Source organism: Diceros bicornis, chromosome 4, assembly GCF_020826845.1.
Source record: "Diceros bicornis minor isolate mBicDic1 chromosome 4, mDicBic1.mat.cur, whole genome shotgun sequence".
Lineage (NCBI taxonomy): Eukaryota > Metazoa > Chordata > Mammalia > Perissodactyla > Rhinocerotidae > Diceros > Diceros bicornis.
The window spans coordinates 56,823,887-56,842,216 of record NC_080743.1 but is presented as its reverse complement, the minus strand read 5'-3'; the positions used below and the strand labels follow the sequence as shown (position 1 = coordinate 56,842,216).

At 41.4% G+C, this 18,330-nt stretch overlaps 2 protein-coding genes across 2 annotated transcripts; both read right to left on the bottom strand.

The window, feature by feature from the left end:
• Positions 1 to 315: 315 nt before the first annotated feature.
• Positions 316 to 602, bottom strand: LCE7A (late cornified envelope 7A). The gene is given in 2 exon segments (XM_058536408.1): positions 316 to 386; positions 389 to 602. Coding segments are annotated over 2 exon segments (285 nt in total).
• A 3,571-nt stretch (positions 603 to 4,173) lies between these two features.
• Positions 4,174 to 16,438, bottom strand: LCE6A (late cornified envelope 6A). Its single transcript, XM_058536397.1, is given in 2 exon segments — positions 4,174 to 4,313; positions 16,195 to 16,438. Coding segments are annotated over 2 exon segments (384 nt in total).
• Positions 16,439 to 18,330: the final 1,892 nt, after the last annotated feature.

The window sequence follows — 18,330 nt, the reverse complement described above, 5'->3', positions numbered from 1 at the left end:
GAGGTCCTGAAAGCTGAGCATGGTAGAATCAAGAAACACCAACAAGTTCAGGGTGCCAGGAAAGATAAGCTTTATTTTTGCACACTGATGAGGCTTTGGGAAGCAGGGGTTTCTGTAGCTTTTGGGTCTCCTTGATATAGGATGACAGCCAAGTCCAGGAGGTCTGAAGTTCTCAGCAAAAAGAGAAATCCATCACCTACACATCTAGGTAGTTTAGTTCAGGAGGAGAGGGGAGAGCAAGGGTTAGAGTGAGGAAAGATGTCAATTCTAGGCTGATCCTTGGCTGTGGATCTTTGGATCCTCAAAAGTTGCAGGTCACCTCCAGCCCCCAAGGCCATGGCAACAACTGGAACACCCAGAGGACTCCCTCACACAGCAGTTGGAAGGCTGGGCTGGCATAGGCAGATGTACGGGAACTGGTGAGATGCCAGAGAGCAGCAGCCTCCAAAGCCAGAAATACAGCAACTGGGGACATAGTAGGAGGGGGCAGGAGCAGGGCAGGGAGCAGGGACCTGAGGGGCCTGAGGGGGTCATTTAGGTGGACATTTGGGGAGGAACTTGGCGGGGAGCTGGCACTTCTGCTGGTTTTGCTGGCAGGACATCTTGGAAAAAGTTCAGTTACTCTAAAAAGCAATGCAGATATTTTGAAAGTCCAGTGACTATCAACCTTATTTGTATCAATATTTTTCTACAGTCTGAAGTTCTATAATTGAGTCTGTGGCTTCAGGGAGTCCTTTACAGCAGAGCAGCCCTACTTTCCCAGCATAGGAGAAATCAGGCAGTAGGTAAATTAGAATTTGGTAACACCTTCTTCTACCAGTTGTTGTTCTCCCACGACTCTGGACTTCAAAGGCAGCAACTTAGGGCACCAGGTAGTTTGCCAAGTCTTAAATTGTTTTTACAACATTCTCTAATTTATTCATTCCAGAAACCATGTATTTAGACTGAGTCCATGGTTACACCACCTGTCGTCATCATCTCCCCTTTTGTCTTTCTTACATCATAGGCTCTGCTTTTAGTCTTACTCTTTAGCCTTGTGTGGTTATCTCTTGTCCTACAAACTAGCTTCCCCCACCCCCATCCAATCTCTGGTTAACATTCGTCCATTCTGGGTTGCTACTTCTGAGCCACTCCAATGATTTCCAAGAGCCTGCTCTTCTTGCAATTATCAGTTAGTTCCCATTCTCTCCAACCTGGAGTGGCTTGTCCCATTCAGCTGAGATGTGGCAGTACCAGCCATCCCCAAACTGCCATCAGATTAGTAAAGATACTTACCTTGTTCTCCTAACCTCAGGCAAGCGATGCATATGTCAAATGAACTAAGGAGAGAGTATGATCTGTGGCCTTTTATACGTTTCCTGCACCCAGCTCGAGGGAATGAGCCACAATGGTATGAAAGCTGTTTCCAACTAGATGGTTATGATGACAACTTCCCATCTCCACTGGCTCTGTCATTTTGTCACTTTGTCATATTGGGTCACTACTAGGTCTTCAGGAGTATCTCCCTAGAGCATCCCTCCCCTCCATAACCCTGGAAGTATTTCCATAAAGATAAGAAGATCATGCTTTACAAGGGAGTTTACAATGGCACAGCTTGGGGGTTGAATGTAGGGTTTCTGGAGGAATCCAAAGCATGCCTGAGATGAAAATCTAAAGCCACAAATATTGGATCAACCCAGGGCATACACAGGAGTTTCTTTTTTATCAACAAGTTTAGAACCAGTAATCTAAGCACCCATGGGTCACTACTGAGGGATCAGTGTATCTGATTCAGATCCCAAAGTGCCTGATATGTTGACCAACAATGTAGCATCACAGAAAGGCCAAGTTGGAAAGGGTTTTAGCTGCTACTTACACTCCACACATAGATGAGGAAACTAAGAGCATAGAGGACAAAGGAGATGCTCAAAGTTATGCAGAGTCTGAACTAGAAGCCAGGTCTCCTAACTCGCTAAGATTGTGAATCCAGGTATCCTTTTCTTTGATCACAGTCCCTTCTTTTCAACTTGCTTGGTTATGTCTACTGGAATCTACTTTTTCCCTGCCCACCAGCTCCCTTCATTCTTCATGCCACTCCCCACCCAGTTTGCTTTCCTCAGTCCACTGTTTCAACCAGTCTTTTGCCAATATAACAAACCTTCTTGACCCTTTGGCTTGTCAGCGTACTTGACTGGCAAAACCCTAACCTTGGCTGAATCTTCCCTGCTATGCCTTACCTGCTATAACAATAAAAACAAAAATTAAAAAAAAAAAAAAACACTTCGGCAGGTTGGTATCATCATAAAATCATGATCATCCACCCCAGCTGGGCCCAAAACACTGCTTGGCAGTTGCATATATTTCTCTGTATTCACTACGCACACACATCATGCCTTTTCTCCTCTCTGGAACCTTCTGAACCTTCACCACTGCCTCTAGATAGATGATACTGCCTCCACTTCATGGAGCAAACAGTAGCTTGTAAGTACAGTAGTCAAACGTAAGTACTTCTGCTTCCCACTACTGAGTCTTCAAGCCTGCTTATGCCTGCAGCCATCCTTTATGGCCTCCAGTGTTAGAGGAGGAGAGGCTGCTTTTCTTTTCTAAAACCTATTCCTACTCCTTTGCTCTGGATCCTTATGTCTCCTATGAAATGCCCGCATGGTATCCTGTATGTCTTACAACACCATGCCTGTATGTATTTTTCAATATCTGTCATCCTGGATAGAATGAAATCTCAGTGTTCACTGTTCACTCTTTATCTCCAGCACCTACACAGTGCCTGACATCTTGTAAATGCCCCAAAATATTTGTTCAATGAGTTAATGAGTGATCTGTGGTTGAGGCAAAGTTCTCCCTCATTTCACTCCTTGAGAGAGAGTACCTTGGGAGGCCAGGTAAGCGGTGGGCACGTGGGACAGGTGTGGAAGGCTGCTCCCAGGATGGGGTCATTGATACTGGCCAGCAGCAAGAGCTTTGCAATGGAAGTCAGGGCTCTGGTCCCACCTCTGATACTCCCTCTGAGTTCCAGAGGAGACTGACCAGATAATCTCAATACCTTTTCAAGTCTATATTCGCACTTATGAGCATAAATGCAAATATAGGAGCTAACACCAGGCCAAGTGCTGCCTTTCTTGGTTACTTCTTCTCCCTGAAGATATTTTATCTGGGGGTGGGAGTGGTGGCAAACTTGATGAAGAGGGGAGAGGTAATGACTGGCATGTGAGTGTGTGAGCATGTGAAATATTTGAAGGTAAATCACACTATGAGGGAGGAACTCCATATAGTCTACTCAGTTTACCCCACTTATTAGAGGAAATTACTTACTTGACATTTTGCCTTGTTGTGCCAAAGTAGAGTTTTGTGTATATATGTGACATATATAGAGTTTTGTGTATATATCTTGCCTAATCATGCCCCTCCTAGCTGAGAGTATGAGCTATTGAAGCACAGATCTGTAGGGAATGGGCAATGTTATGCTTCTTGCATATGACCACCACTAACATATGACCATGCAATGGCCCCCACTAAAATAGTACAAATAATTTTAAAAGGTTGGAAAACATTATTCTATTGTATTGATCCAATACCATCAGTGAACTATTGGTTCAATAATGAAAAATTATTTGTCCCAGCAGAAACTCCTTTCTTATAGTAACTTTGCAAATATCACTTTAAGGACATTAATTTGTTTGCTGAGTGCCTGCTTTGTGCAAGGTTTTGAGAATTCAAAGAAGATTAAGATAGTTCTTTGCCTTTAAGGAATGGTACAAGTGGGATGATATGAGGGAAAGGCAGGGAATTAAAATTTACTCTCAACCACCCATCATATCAAACATGTTATTTACATTCTCACAGCATGATAGCTCTATGAGTTTCTTATTGTTAATCCCATTTTGCAGATAAAAAAAGACTGAGGCTCAAAAACAGTGGGAGTTGGTCAGGGGGTGAGGGGCAACTGGCACTCTAGACAGAGAGAAGAAGAACACATGCACATACACAGAGATGTGAAAGAGCTTGATTTTTCCTGGAAATAGAGTGGCCATAATATTGGATAAGAGCAAGAAATGAGACACTAGCTGGACAGAAAAGAAGGAAGGGCCCAGAACATGAAGACCTTTACTCGCCAGGTTGTGTGTTTTAGCCTACAGATGAATGGCTTCCGAGTTATATTCCTTGGAACCCTGTTGCTAGTTAGTGTTCAAACATGACCTCTTCCAAGAGCTGCACCTCCAGACAGTAGGAGTTGCTCAGCACTGGGCACTCCCAGCCCTCCCTCCATGCCTCTACCACTGTCTGTTGTACCAGCTTCGTGTCTTTATGCAGCATAGAAGCTGGAAGAAGATGGGTATTGGAATTGGGGCAGTGGCATTTGAACCATGGGTATGTTTTTTAATGTTTCTTGAGCTTCATCTTCTTTTTTTTAATCTGTAGAATGGGACTAACAATAAGAAACTCATAGAGCTATTGTACTGTGATAATGCAAATAACATCTGACAGATAGTAGGTTGAAAATATATTTTAATTTCCTTCTTTTCCCTCATATCATCCTACCTATATGGGGGTTCCCAAAAACTCTGAGTCACATTTTTAAATACCATCAATCCTCCATTCTTGACTATTTGAGCTGCCTGGGAGGGGGATTGTGAGCAGATGATAATCTGGACCTTCCCCTTAATTTCTACTGCAGAGTCATTATACCTTTACCTGCTTTATATATGGGAGATATACATTTGATTTAATTTTAAAATAGGATCATACTGCTTAAAAAAGTTTGACCAGAGACAATCATTGACCATTTAAGCAAGGGAGGGACATGATGAGATTTACATTTTAGAAAGATTACTGGGGTCAGGGGGCCTTAGATGCCTTGATTTGTTACTTAAGAAGCTCAAGTCTGTGTTGAATGGCCAGGCTATGAGTTTGATGTGAGGATCAGAGCTAGACTTGTGCAAGCTCTTTGTTAATGAGCTTGAGAAAGGGACTGGTTGAAAGGTGATTGGGGGGTCTTTACTTGGCCGAGGACTATATGGGCACAGCTCATGCATTCCTGGGCTCTGCTATCATCCACTCAAACACTTCCTCACTACCTGCCTGCCTGAAGATTCAAGCACGCCATAGATTCCTGCTTGTCTTAGGTGTGCCCCTTAATACAAGGATGAGGTACCAGTCAGGCCAGCATTGGCATGCATGAGATTCTTATCAAGCTAATTGCCAAGTGATGAAAGAAAGGAAAACAAGGATCTTCCTTCTGCTTAAGCAGTCAGACCTTTGAACAGTCTTCCTATGGGCCAGAATCCCAGTGGGCAGGCAGACATGTGGGTCTGACTCAGGCAAACAGCTCTGGGAGAGGATTCATGGCCCTCCCAAGGGCAATGGGAGCCTTACCTCGGTCACTGAAGGACTGATGCTGCTTGTGCTTCTCTTGGGGTAGAGGGAACAGTCATGACCTGTGTTCATTGACCTGGCCTCGAGGGTCTGAGCCCATCCCAATTAGTGGATAGATGAAAGGGACAAGACCTACTCAGCAAAACACATTTCCATCACTTCTATGACATGGCCTCAAAGCCAATCACCATCCCTAGTCTGTATAGTGTGAGCTAGAGACACAGGCCTGCCATGTGTAATATTGTGGTTAAAAGAAATATTATGAACAAAGAAACCAACACTGTGCCCAGCATTCAGTAAGTGTTTTGTAAGCTGTAGTTACAATATAAGCCTTATCATTATTATTGTAGTCCCAGGTATTCCCCAGCTTCTGAGTCCTATTCTTGAAGGATTGGGGGACACACGCCAATATCATCTAGTACCAGCATTACGGCCCCTCTTTTCTCTAATACCTCCAACTGCAGAAAACTCCCTTGGATTGAAGTAGCAGGTCATCCCTGGAGCACAGGCCCAGTCCTGACACTGACCAGATATGGATCACTTGTCTGTTCTAGGCCTCAGTGTCTTAAATTGTAAAATGAGTGTTGTTTATATCTTGATCTCTGAGATAATGATAAGAGCTCTGTGCTTGGGGCTGCTCAATCATATTAGAACCTGGGTGACCTCCTGATTTATCATCTTTCATAGTTGTGATGATCCTTGTCCTATGTAACAAATGTAGGGATCCCCTCTTTCAATCCCAGGCTCCACCCTGGCCCCTCAGGTGACATGGATGAGTGGGGCAATAGCTAAAACAGACCTGCTGGGTCTTATATTTACAAATGTCACCATCAAATGGTGCCCCTTAGTCCTAAAATAGGAAGGGACGAAAAGAAGTCAACTTCCTATCCTTTTCCTCCAGGCAATGATCCCAAGATATTCCTAAATCTTCCAAGATAGAAAACCCCACAGCCTATAATGACAGAGCTTATTTACTCTTGTGCAACTTCATCCCTCTCTTCTGATGTTAGAAGTGGGTTCTCTCCAACAAGGTGAGCAGAACAGACCTTTGGCTCCATCATCCTCCCATTCTTAGAGATAGCGGTACTGATAACATCTCTGGTTCATCAAAACTGCCAAGCTAATGACCTCACAATCATTCTCTCCACTGGACCAAAAGGAGATAACCTAGTAGGCTGTGTCCTTCGTCCTGCAATTAACACATCTTAAAAGAAAGATAGGGCCAGTGAAACCCTTTTACCACTACCCTTCACCATAAAACCTGGTTCCAGTTGGATCAGTAGTGTTATCTTAGGAAGGCCAGTACTATAAAACACGAGTATAGGGGGCAGGCATTAAGAAGCCTTAGGCAAGTCCCCCACAACCCCCCACATTTGTATGACATTTCACATGTTTTATTTTCTCCTCTTAACAACCCTGTGAGTTGGGTATTACTGCATATGGAAAAACTAGTATTTGAGAGTTTGAAAGCAAGTGTAGATCACACAGTCTCTAGATTCCAGAGCAATATGGCCAACTAAGCAAGGAATTACATGAAGCAAGGAAACTGCTTTTTCAGTCTTGCCCTTGGTGCTATTATAGATCAGGGACTCCAAACCTGACAGTGCATATGAGCCATCTGGAAAGCACTTTTAAAATGCAGATTCCTGGTCCGCAAGTAAGACCTATTCAGTCATAATCTCCAAAGAGTGGGTCCTAAGCATTTGCATAGTTTGAATATTCCCCAGGTGATTCTGCTAGTTTGGGAAACATCATCCTAGGGTGTTCCGGCAGTACCACAGAACAATAGCCAGCCCACAGAACATTCTGGTAACATTTCCATGCATCCTGCTACCTTCCTCCAAGCTCCTCCAGGGATCTTCATAGACAATTGAAAGAAGTAGGGAGTACAGGCAATGCACAACATCATTCAGCCCTGGAGGGTCTTAGTGTCTAGTGCAGTTTTCTACAGATGCTTACATCTCACCCACCACTCCCACAAGCCTAATGATGAGCTTTCTGGCCTAAAATGAAATGCTTTCAGTTGGAGAACTCAGTATCCCACAAGGCAGTCCATTTCTTTTCAGACGGTTGTCATTTTTAGAAATTTTTCTGTAATAAATGCATGGAATCAGATAAAGAAATACTGATAATATCTCAAAAAAGCAGTTCTTGACATATAGTCAGTACTTATTTATTGGTTGAATGAGTGAATTAATTACCAATAAAATATGTCATTTGGCTTGGATGCATGCCTTCATTTCACAAATGACAATTGACAGTTCAGATAAGTCATCTTATGCAATTCAGAGTTAAAACCGTGGCAGAATCAGCACTAAACCTGAGGTCAGTTGATTTCCAATCAGTGTTTATGCTTGGGGGTGGGCAGAGGAGGAGACGGGACACCAGTAACAAGAGCATGGTTATTCCAGCAGCGTCCTCTTGGGAGCACAGCATAGTGGTGAAGTGTCTTGTGTCTACACTCGGGTCACCTACCTTCAAATCCAGGTTCCAACACTTATTAGTTGTACAACGTTAGGCTTGTCACTTATCTTCTCTGTGCCTTGACTGCTGATCTGTAAAAAGGTAATAAAGATTCCAGCTACTTCACAGAGCTGTTGTGAGGATTAAATGAGTAATATGTGTGCAGTGATTAGAAGAGTGCTTGTACAGAGTAAGCTCTATATAAATACAGATCGTTACTGTTACTCTTTGTTTTATTGTTGTTATTGATTATCATTATTTGGCTAGTTCAGTGTCCTTCAGTAATGAGGATCTATATTTTTCTTTCTCCAAATATTTTTAAATGCCAATGAATGCCAAGAAAACATGTCAGTGACTGGGAAATGCTAGTTTCACAGTACTCTTCCCAGCCCACCCACCAGGACCACCACCATCTCCTACAAAAATCCCCATGAGTCATGCATATGTTGGAGTTGTAGCTGTGACAATGGATATTGAAATGGATTAGGCAAAGATTCAAGGTTGAATGGAGTCATATATTTGAGAAATGGTTCACATTTATCGGAGTTATTATATAAAGCTATTCTGGGGAAGGTTCTCTAAAAATTCATTCACCTTTAGGCTGTGAGAGCAAACTAACTGGGCACTAGAGAAATGAGTAGGGTTAGTGCTTGATCCAGGCAGGGACTGAGTTTGCATGGGGTTCAGGATGTGTCAATCACCTCTATTCCTCTGGCCATCAAAGAAGGACAGAGAGAACCTGTCAGAGATAAGGGTAGAAATTCCAGGACCTACAATCAGAAGGAGAAGAATGGAGACACCTATAGGTCCTTGTAGGAAGGGCTTATTGAAGCGCAGGAGAGGAGAATTGGGATCAGTGAGAAACTATACTTGAGAGGACTGGCTGAGCTGCTATAGAGAGAGAAGTCTAGGAATTAGACTGTGTGTGTGTGTGTGAGATGGAGACAGAAAAGGGGATCCTGTACTCGTTAGGTGTTAGATGACGCCTGAGCAGGGTGGTGAATGCAGCAGTAAGAAATACATTTATCCAGGCCCCTTTATCTTATTCAAGCATCACTTCACACTAGAATGAAGGCTGAGGATATTTTTATTGTCCACATTTCACAGATGAGTGAATTACACCCCTTGTGAGGCAAGCTATGACTACACCTGTGAGACCTTCTGTTTTTAGGCATCTGCTTGTTTGCTTCGTTATACTCTTGGTTAGCCCTCTCTGCCGTATTATAAGCAGCATTTTGTTTTAATGCGACATGCTTTTTTTTTCAATGGGAGGCAAAACAATAGTGGTTTGTCATCCATCTATGACTTTTTTCTAAGAGTGTTGTTAAGTGTATCGTTGGTCATCACAAACAATTTCTTTTAGAATCCATTGTTAGGAAGGGCAATCCTTCCCTTGAAGATTATATATATTAGATCATGTGTCTCTTTATAGTCTATCTTCTAGGAAGTTCAGAGCTAATCATTAGTCTGAGGTATAGTAACTATGTGGGTCCCAAATTGAATATTTGGGCACTTTTATCTACCCACAGGCTAACCCCTACTGCTTTCTGACTCCCTAGCTGTAGTTTTGAGACTGAGATGATATGCCCTCTCCTGCCTGGTTCATAGGGAGAATCCACACTGGTTCTAACCTATGCCTGGGTACGGAGTGAGGCTTTCTCACGCCCACAGCCCCACACAAGGTGTCCATGACCTCACCCTTTGTGCCCAAATCATATGATGGAAACTTGCTCCCTGGAAGTGGGTCTGCTAAAGTGGGATGGCAGGATGAGGAAGCTGAGCAAAGTCTATGTTTGGTAGACGATTTCTGGTGGGTGGAGGTCCTCATGGAGTGACAGTCCATTTCAGTTCAGCCCCTTGATCTTCAGGATGCTGTCTTTGCCTTGACCCAGCTTCAAATACTGACTCATTCATTCTTTCCTGTTCAATCAATAGTCTATGAAGACTCCAGAAGCAAGAAAACAATTGCTCACACAGCATACACTGACTCCTGGACATTTCATAATTTATTTTTCAAAATAGAATACACCATACATGCATACTGGTATTGAACAAATAAGTGAATGTGTGGCAGATGGAGAGAAGCATATTTCTCACTGTTGGAGTGGGAGCTTACAGATAAGCAAAGAAAGAAGCTAGAATAAACCATATGATACTGTTAGAGTTGAAGACATCAGTATGAACTCATGTTTAGCCTAATACAGATACAGACGGATAATTATTGAGATATTTATAGTAGATGTGTATATGCTGGTTAGTATGCACATGTATATTTCCAAGCTCTGTCCATTGAGAAGGCCTAGAAGCAATGACACCCCATTAGCAATGAGCACAACCAGCACCCAGATCTTGGTTTATAATACAACTTTCCAACAAAAGAAACCAGGGCTCACTAGACAAATGGCTGAATCGAGGTGTGGGACAGAGAATATGCAAAATGAGCCTGAAGCATCTTACAGTGCCAGAAAGCAAGGAAATGCTCAAAAAAGAATCTGATGGGGTGATGCCAAAGGGACACAGGAGCTGACCTGAAAGAATTCCCAAAGCTAGAACAATATGAACAATAAACTCAAGAAGGTGACATTGGATTATAACCCAAAATATAACATAAATAGATATCCAATATCCATGAGTCCATAGTGATGTAAATAAATGATAGAATAAGTTAAAAAATATAGAGGCAAACAAATCTCTCATACAGAATTCCAAATTATTTATGTCGATACTCCCCCCTTAAGGAGGTAGAGCATAACTTCCTAACCCTTGGTTGCACATAGTGACGTTCTTCCAAAGAAAGAAGTATGGAAAGATAAAGAAAAAGATTAACTTTACAGTGGAGACAAACACTACGTCAGCCAGATGATCAAGGGCAGTATCAACAGTGATGTCATGTTGATAGTGTGCCCCCTTGATATGATAGGCTGAGAATGGCACTTTATGCCTATGATCCTCCTCCTAAAAATCCATAATCCCATCCAATCATCAGGAAAAACACCAGACAAATACCAGTTGAGAGAAATTTGACAAAATACCTGACCAGTACTCCTCAAAACTGTCAAGGTCATCAAAAACAAGGTAAATCTAAGAAGCTATCACAGTCAACAAGAGACTGAATGTAATGTGGTGTCCTGGATGGGATTCAGGAACAAAAAAAACACATTAGGTAAAAATTAAGGAAATCTGAATAAAGTATAGGTATGAACATTAGTTAATAATAATGTATAAATATTGATTTATTAATTGTAACAAATAAACCATACTAATGAAAGATCTGAACAACAGGGAAACTGGATGCAGAGAATGTGGGAAATTCTCTGTAATATCTTTGCAACTTTTCTGTAAATCTGAAACTATTCTAAATAAAAAGTTTATTTAGGGGCCTGCCCGGTGGCGCAAGCGGTTAAGTGCGCGCGCTCCGCTGCGGCGGCCCGTGGTTCGCTGGTTCGGATCCTGGGCGCGCACCGACGCACTGCTTGGCAAGCCATGCTGTGGCGGCGTCCCATATAAAGTGGAGGAAGATGGGCACAGATGTTAGCCCAGGGCCGTCTTCCTCAGCAAAAAAAGAGAGGAGGATTGGCAGATGTTAGCACAGGGCTGATCTCCTCACAAAAAAAAAAAAGTTTATTTAAAAAAATAGAGCACACCTCAAATGTAAGTTACAGTTAACATATATTAAACTAAATATGTACTAAATATGTCACCCATGATATCTATAATTCTCTCCACAGTCTCATGAGGAAGATACTATTATTTTACCTAATATTTAGATGAAAAACCGAGGCACAGAAAGGCACACAAATCTGAAAAGATCACAGAGTTTTCAAAGATTTGAAACGGGTTTCATCTGATAGGAGTCTGAACTTATACCCACTCTGTTAAGGGAGGATTGACCTAGGGCTATGGCAGATGTACATAAAAACAGGGTATGATTTTATCTATTTTTAGAATAAAGTAATACATTTTCATAAAAATTAAAAATCAGGTGATCCAATAGGTTGTAACATGAAAAAACTGTCTCACTCTCTGTCTATACTTTTATATCTCTGCTTCATTTCAGACATCTCTACTTACTCTTCAAATGAAACACAACAGATTGAGCTCACGTTCATCATCCCCTCTCTCCCTCCTCCTTATTTAGACATGGTTTTATTTTTCATGCTTCTCTTGGCTACCTCTATAACTTTAAATTTCTTCACCTGCCAAGTTTAGGCAGTATTTCTTAACTTCCCAGTAAATAAGACAGGAAATTAGCACCACATAGTTTCTTTCACCTTAAGATGATTTTATTTTAATATTTTATTTGTGACACTTTACAGAAATAAGTAAAATCAATGACTTTTTTATTACTATGTGTGCTATATCATGAAGTATATAATATCTAGTAACAAAATGTGGTCTGTCAGACATTGTACACTATGAGCTGTTGAAAATGCAATAGACTTAGGGGGTTGGCTAGGCCAGCCTTACTAGAGGTTGACACTGAGGCCAGGCTGATGAGAGTCACATATGTCCTGACTGGAGACCCTGGAAGAGCTGGGCACTCTGAGGCAGGGGCTGACCTGGCATGAGATCACTGGGCTCGGCTTCAGTTCCGGTGCCAGGACTTGTTTGCTGGAAGGCTGGAATTGAGACCTGTTAAGAGAGGAGAAAGCTCTGTTGAAACCTTGACCCACAGGTCTTTCAAAGTCCCTGGGAGAGCTCTTTTAAAGATATAGCAACTTTCTTTCTTTTTAATGTAGATGTTCTTTGTTTAATTCATACAATACTACATTTAACATTTTTTTAAAAATTAGATAAAAGAGCACATTAAATATCAAATGCTCTGTCAAAATAAAATTTTTCTAATTAGAAAATGTTAAAAATGTGTAAATAATTAACATTCATTAAAAGCATAAAGTTAGATATATTCTAAAGAAAAATGATTGTGCCACTTATCTATTTTTGCTGTTCCTGTAAACATTTAAGATGTTGTATGTAGGATATTTTCCCCAAATTCAAAGTCTACATTTTTCATTATTGATGTGGGAGATCAAAATTGGCCACCTCAAAATATGTCTCTTTACCTTGATTATTTTCTCTGATGGACATTTGACCTCCCCCATCAACTGCCTAAACTAATTTAACTCTAGGTACGGATAGACTGGGATAGTGCTTGCTAAGCCCATTCTTAGCAAAGTTCTGTTTATCAAACATTTACATCTATAATGGAAATCTCCATTTGTAAAGGTATCTCCCTCTCTGTACCAGGAAGAAGGGGGGATGACCTTATCTCTAGAAACTCTTATTAGCACACTCTTATCAGTGTGGAAGGCGAGGACTTAAATCTGTATACTCTTGATTGCTATTCCTTCTGGTGGGCTCCCATGGCTGACACCCACACCGCCAACATCCTCCTTTGTCTACCTGAATATGCTATTTAAGGTGAAAACCTCCGCCGTTTTTTCAGAGACTCAGTTTCCCTTGTTTCTCCCATGTATACATGTTATAAATCTTTGTTTGATTTTTGCCTGCTAGTCAGTCTCATGTCAATTTAGTTTGTAGCCCAGCCAGAAAAGACCCAGAGTGAGTAGAGGATAGTCTTCTTCCCCTTCATTGATCACCATAAAACAAAGGTACAATGTATGTACAATATTAAAATGAAGCCATACTAGAGCCACACTAAGAAGACATTTGTAATATTGACATTTCTGATGTAAGACATACTTAGAAAATGTGAAAATGCCAAACATAGACCTTTATGAAGAAAAACAATGATCAAGTGACTAGTTTATTTTCAATATAGTAATTTTGAAGTCAATTTGATACAGACTAGGCCGTGTATCTATGCAATAAAATACAAGTTGAGCAATTAGCACAGGGAATCTGAGCACTGACTAACGCAATCTGAATAGGCCCAAAAATTACACAGTACTCTTGTAAGAGAAAATTTGTTTCTGTCCAAACTTTTTTTTTAATCGTTGTTTGGTGAATATCTGTTTTCAATAAAGAGCAGAAAGAAAAAATAGGAAAAAAGATGTTCTTAGACACTAAGCTTTACACAATCAATCAAACATTTATATTTTTCTTTTTTCTTAAGGAAAAATGAGATTTTTTTCCAGAAATCTCTTACACAAATATAACTGAACATCTAAATCAAGGATATTTAAAAACCTATCAGCTAAATAGGGAAGTTCAAGCAATGGTGTATCAAAATTCATAAGACATGCTTTATACAATATAAAGCATCCTTTTCTCTCAGAAGGAGAAAATATCTACTCTTTTTTTAAAAAGTATAGATTTCATGACAGTAAAATAGGTAGATACTTAAGTTTCTCAGAAAATGTTTCCTTTCACAAAGTGGATTTTTCCTTTAGCTAGGGTAATTTTTTAACTTAGTACTCAATTTGCTCTTGAACAAAAGAAATCCTTTTCCTCCAAATGATTTTCTTAAATGAGGAATTTAATTGCTCCCAACATGCTATCTTCCTGGAGAGTCTGAAAAAAAATCTTTGTAGTCTTTGACAATTCTAGAACTCCAATTCTAAGAATTTACCTTAGGAAAATTACTAAAAATAATGAACAATGAGAATGTTTATTTTGCTGTTGTTTAGACAGCAAAAACTGGAAGCAATGTAAGTGCCCAATATCAGGGAACTAGCTACACGAATCATGGTGTGTTCACACGATAGAGTATAACAGTGTTGACCAATCTTTATTAGCATGGAAGAGTACTGACAATTATGTTGTTAAGTGAAAAAGCAGGTTATAAAATATTTTGAAATAATCCCATTTTGTGATTTTTATAAAGTTTGGAAATATATCTATGAAATTATTTGTAGTGATTATTTTTAGGTAATAAGATTTTTGGTTGGTCTTAATCATCTTCCTCATGTTTATCTATATGAATATATCTTTATACAAGTATGCATCATTTGTTTAATGAGAAAAACTACACATTTAAAATTATAATTATATATAATTATGCTATATCTATATGCCTATATATAGATGTATCTTAACAGAGGCAAAATGAAGTCCTAGCAATCAGGAAGATTGGTAAGCTCTGAAAATAGACATCCTGTGTATTGGAAATGACAGAAAGGCTGATACTCTCTTCTGATCCTGGGCAATATAATCTACTTCGTTGGGTACTTGGTTAAAAAAAATATTTTCAGTGTCCCCCAGAAAATGGGAATTAGCCAAAATTTTTACCTTGCACTTATATTGATAGGCAACCTAATTGAACCTCAAGCGCTCTAGGCCCCTATACTTTACCTCAGGTCCCCCCGACCCCAGGCAGATAGACCCTGAGCTTGGGCCCAGACTATTTCCAGAGGTACAATCCTTCGGTAGCTGGAGTTTTATACCTTCAGTTCAGTAAACTCATCTGATTCGAGTTCTCATAAGGAATTGGGCTTATGAACGTCCCACATTATCATCTCACACCTGGCAATCCAGCCAAATTAAAATTCATGCCATTGGCAAGTACCTCACTTCATTTATGCTGTATCTTCTACCTGAAGGATTCTTCCCCTTCATTCCACTCCCAGCACCAAAGTCGGCTTCTCTTTAAAGGCCCTGTTTAAAGGCTACCTCCCCAGGAAGCCCATTCTCCTCCCCTCAAGTGGCATGCTTTCTGTGTTCCAGAGAAACCGCCTTTGATCCACACCATCAGGATGAGTCTCTCCCTGCTGTCCTTGACCTTTTGTACTTTTCTTTCTCCTCTAAGTTCATTTGGGCACAAAATGAGAAAAAAAAATAAGTATGTGAATCAGCTTAAAATTATACTTATTAGTCCACATATTTCAGTCTTGAGTCTACATTGCTTCTCCCACTAGATTGTAAGCTTTTCTAGAGTAGAGACAAGTTTCCTACTTAAGTCTGTGAACACAGAGCTCAGTACACAGTAGCGGCTCAATATATTTATTTATTTACTTATTTTCAACATATGTTTATTACATTGAAGCCTTCAGTGCTAGGATCATGCAATGACATAGGTTGATGACTGTGAGGATGCTGAGAACTCAGACATAAATCTCAAACCATCTATCACTTTGAAGTGTTGTCAGCTGTCTTAGGAGGAAAGAAGAGGCAGCATCCACCCACGGAGGTCTCAGCACATCCAAGCAGACATTTCGAGTGTTCACAGTAGCCACGGCTCCAAAGGAAGCAGCTGTGCAGTTGCTGAGCTGAAGGGGTGGGTGGAAGACAGAAGCAGAAGTGCAGCTTAACCTAGTTCTCTCCTCTTAAGTGCTGGGGGCCCAGGAAGTGTGTCTCAGCCCAAATGAGAGGGAAAAGACCTGAGCTTCCGAGTGGAATAAGTGCACAAGACCTGAGTGGGGATAGAGCAACTGTATCTGTGCTGCTTTCCTCTGGGCCGGTCACCTTAACATTCCTCCTCTTTGATGTGGTAGGTCGTGCCACCACTGATGCAGCGGGGCTTTCGGCGAGTCCTCCGAGGGCTGGCTGGGCTCTGATCCCGGGGCCTTTGAGAGCCAGAACCACAGCCTCCCGAAGTGGGAGCACAGCAAGGAGCAGAGCAGGAAGCCAGGGAGGGGTTTGGGTACTGGAGAGGGGAGCAGTGGGGAGCACTTGGAGGCTCCCAATGTTTCTGTTTCTGCTGTGACATCACTGGGCTAGCAGGTAGAAGCTGGAAGAAAAAACAGCAATCAGTTAGGTCAAGGCTTTGGATATCTTTTTCTCTCCTCCATGGGCTGGAGCTGTCAAAATGGACCCTAGCATTCACAACCTGTTAAAATTCATCCCAGGAGGGTGCAAAATGGATTTGAAAGGGCTAAATATTTGGGGAGTAAATCATGGTGGGAACTCCCAGGGGACCCACTCGCCAACAGCCAAGCTAATAACTTACTCTTCTTAAACAAGAAAAACAAACTACAACTTAGTTGAGCTGATAGTCCACTTTTCCCAGGCCAGTGTCCACCATGGTCAAGCTTAAAGGAGAACCAAGTCTCTGCTATTTCTTCACTCAGTCTTATTTTGCCTTGAGATTTCTAAGCCTGCACATATCTTCTCTGCTTCTCCGGCTCCCCAACTTCTATGGCTTTCTCCCGTGTTAGATCATTTGAGGTCTTTTGCAAGGACCCACTTCCATTCCCTTCTGCCTGCCCCACACCTCTCCTACTTGGCTTATCTACTCCCTGGGAAGAGACAAGCGGGGAGATCAGGACTGCCTTAGCTGCATCTAAGTGAGGGATATCCAAGTGTCTCCCTACCCAGAAGTAGCCTCACCCTAGAGGAAGACAGGTAGACAAGTCATCCCCGCAGGAATCTGGAGGCCTTGTGGGGCCGGAAAGGAAGAGGCCTTGTATATATCCTCCAAGTGAAGCCTCCAGGCTACATGTTATTGGAAGGCAGCCATGGAGTGGATTATTTATCCAGATGTTTCATAATTCCCAGGGCTAGATTCCTCAGCTACACACAGCTGGGATGTGAACCAAAGGGATTCCCATGTGAGTGAGGGATCAGAAGGCTGGAGCCTTCAGATGGCCTAAGTGAAGGTGGATATACTGACTAAGTCTAGATTACATTCTTGGGGGCTGATCAAGGATACGACAGCTGTTGAGTTCTATCTAAGATTGGAGGGAGAGGGTCAAGTTCAATACCACCCAAATATGAAGAAGACCCTTCTTGTCCACCCCTGACCCATCATCCATGACTTTCATCATCCAGCTCAATGCCATAACTTCCATGGCGACTTGCCTGGTCTCCCAGCCACATCCAAGTCTTTCATCTTCTGAACTTCATAGACACCTCTCACATCCTTTATAGCTGCTCAACGTCAAAGTGACCTAAATACTTGTCCTATCTCCTCTATTAAACAGTCTCTTGATGACAAGGACCTTGTCTTTATCACTTCTGCATTCCTGGGGCCTGATACTGTCCCTGACGTAAAGATGATGCTCATTAATGTTTGTTGAATGAAACAATCTATGTGCCATTAGAATAGACTTTATGTCTTTGGAAAACAAAAAATAGGAAGAAAATAAAATCCCACTCCTTTTTGTTTTGTGGATCAGAGCTTGACTACGTGTGTTCACCATCCTTACCTAAGGCCTTTGTGAACACCCTTTTATAAATAGTACAGAGAAATCTGTGGGTGGACCTCACCTTATAGGACAGGCTGAGAATACTATGGAGAAGAAAATATTCATAAACCCTGCCGTTTCTTAAATGCAAAAGGAGAGCTGTTTATGTAGTTATCAAGGGACCTCATGGAAAAGCTTTCTACGGAGTGAAAAGGTTTCCTTCATGTTTCATGAATATTAATATGAGCACATGTTAGCTGTGCTTAGAGTAGGAACACTCTCATCTAAATATAGTTCCTCGTCTTTGGATGCTTCCCTCTCAGAACTGCTGCTGACATGCACAGCTAAGTAAAAAGGTACTGATGAAACTCCTTGATGTAAGGGACAGTGTCTTGCCTGCCTCTCTGTTCCCAATGCCTGACACACAGTAGGGACTCAGGAAACAGTGGAATAAATGAAAAAGATGAGCAATTAC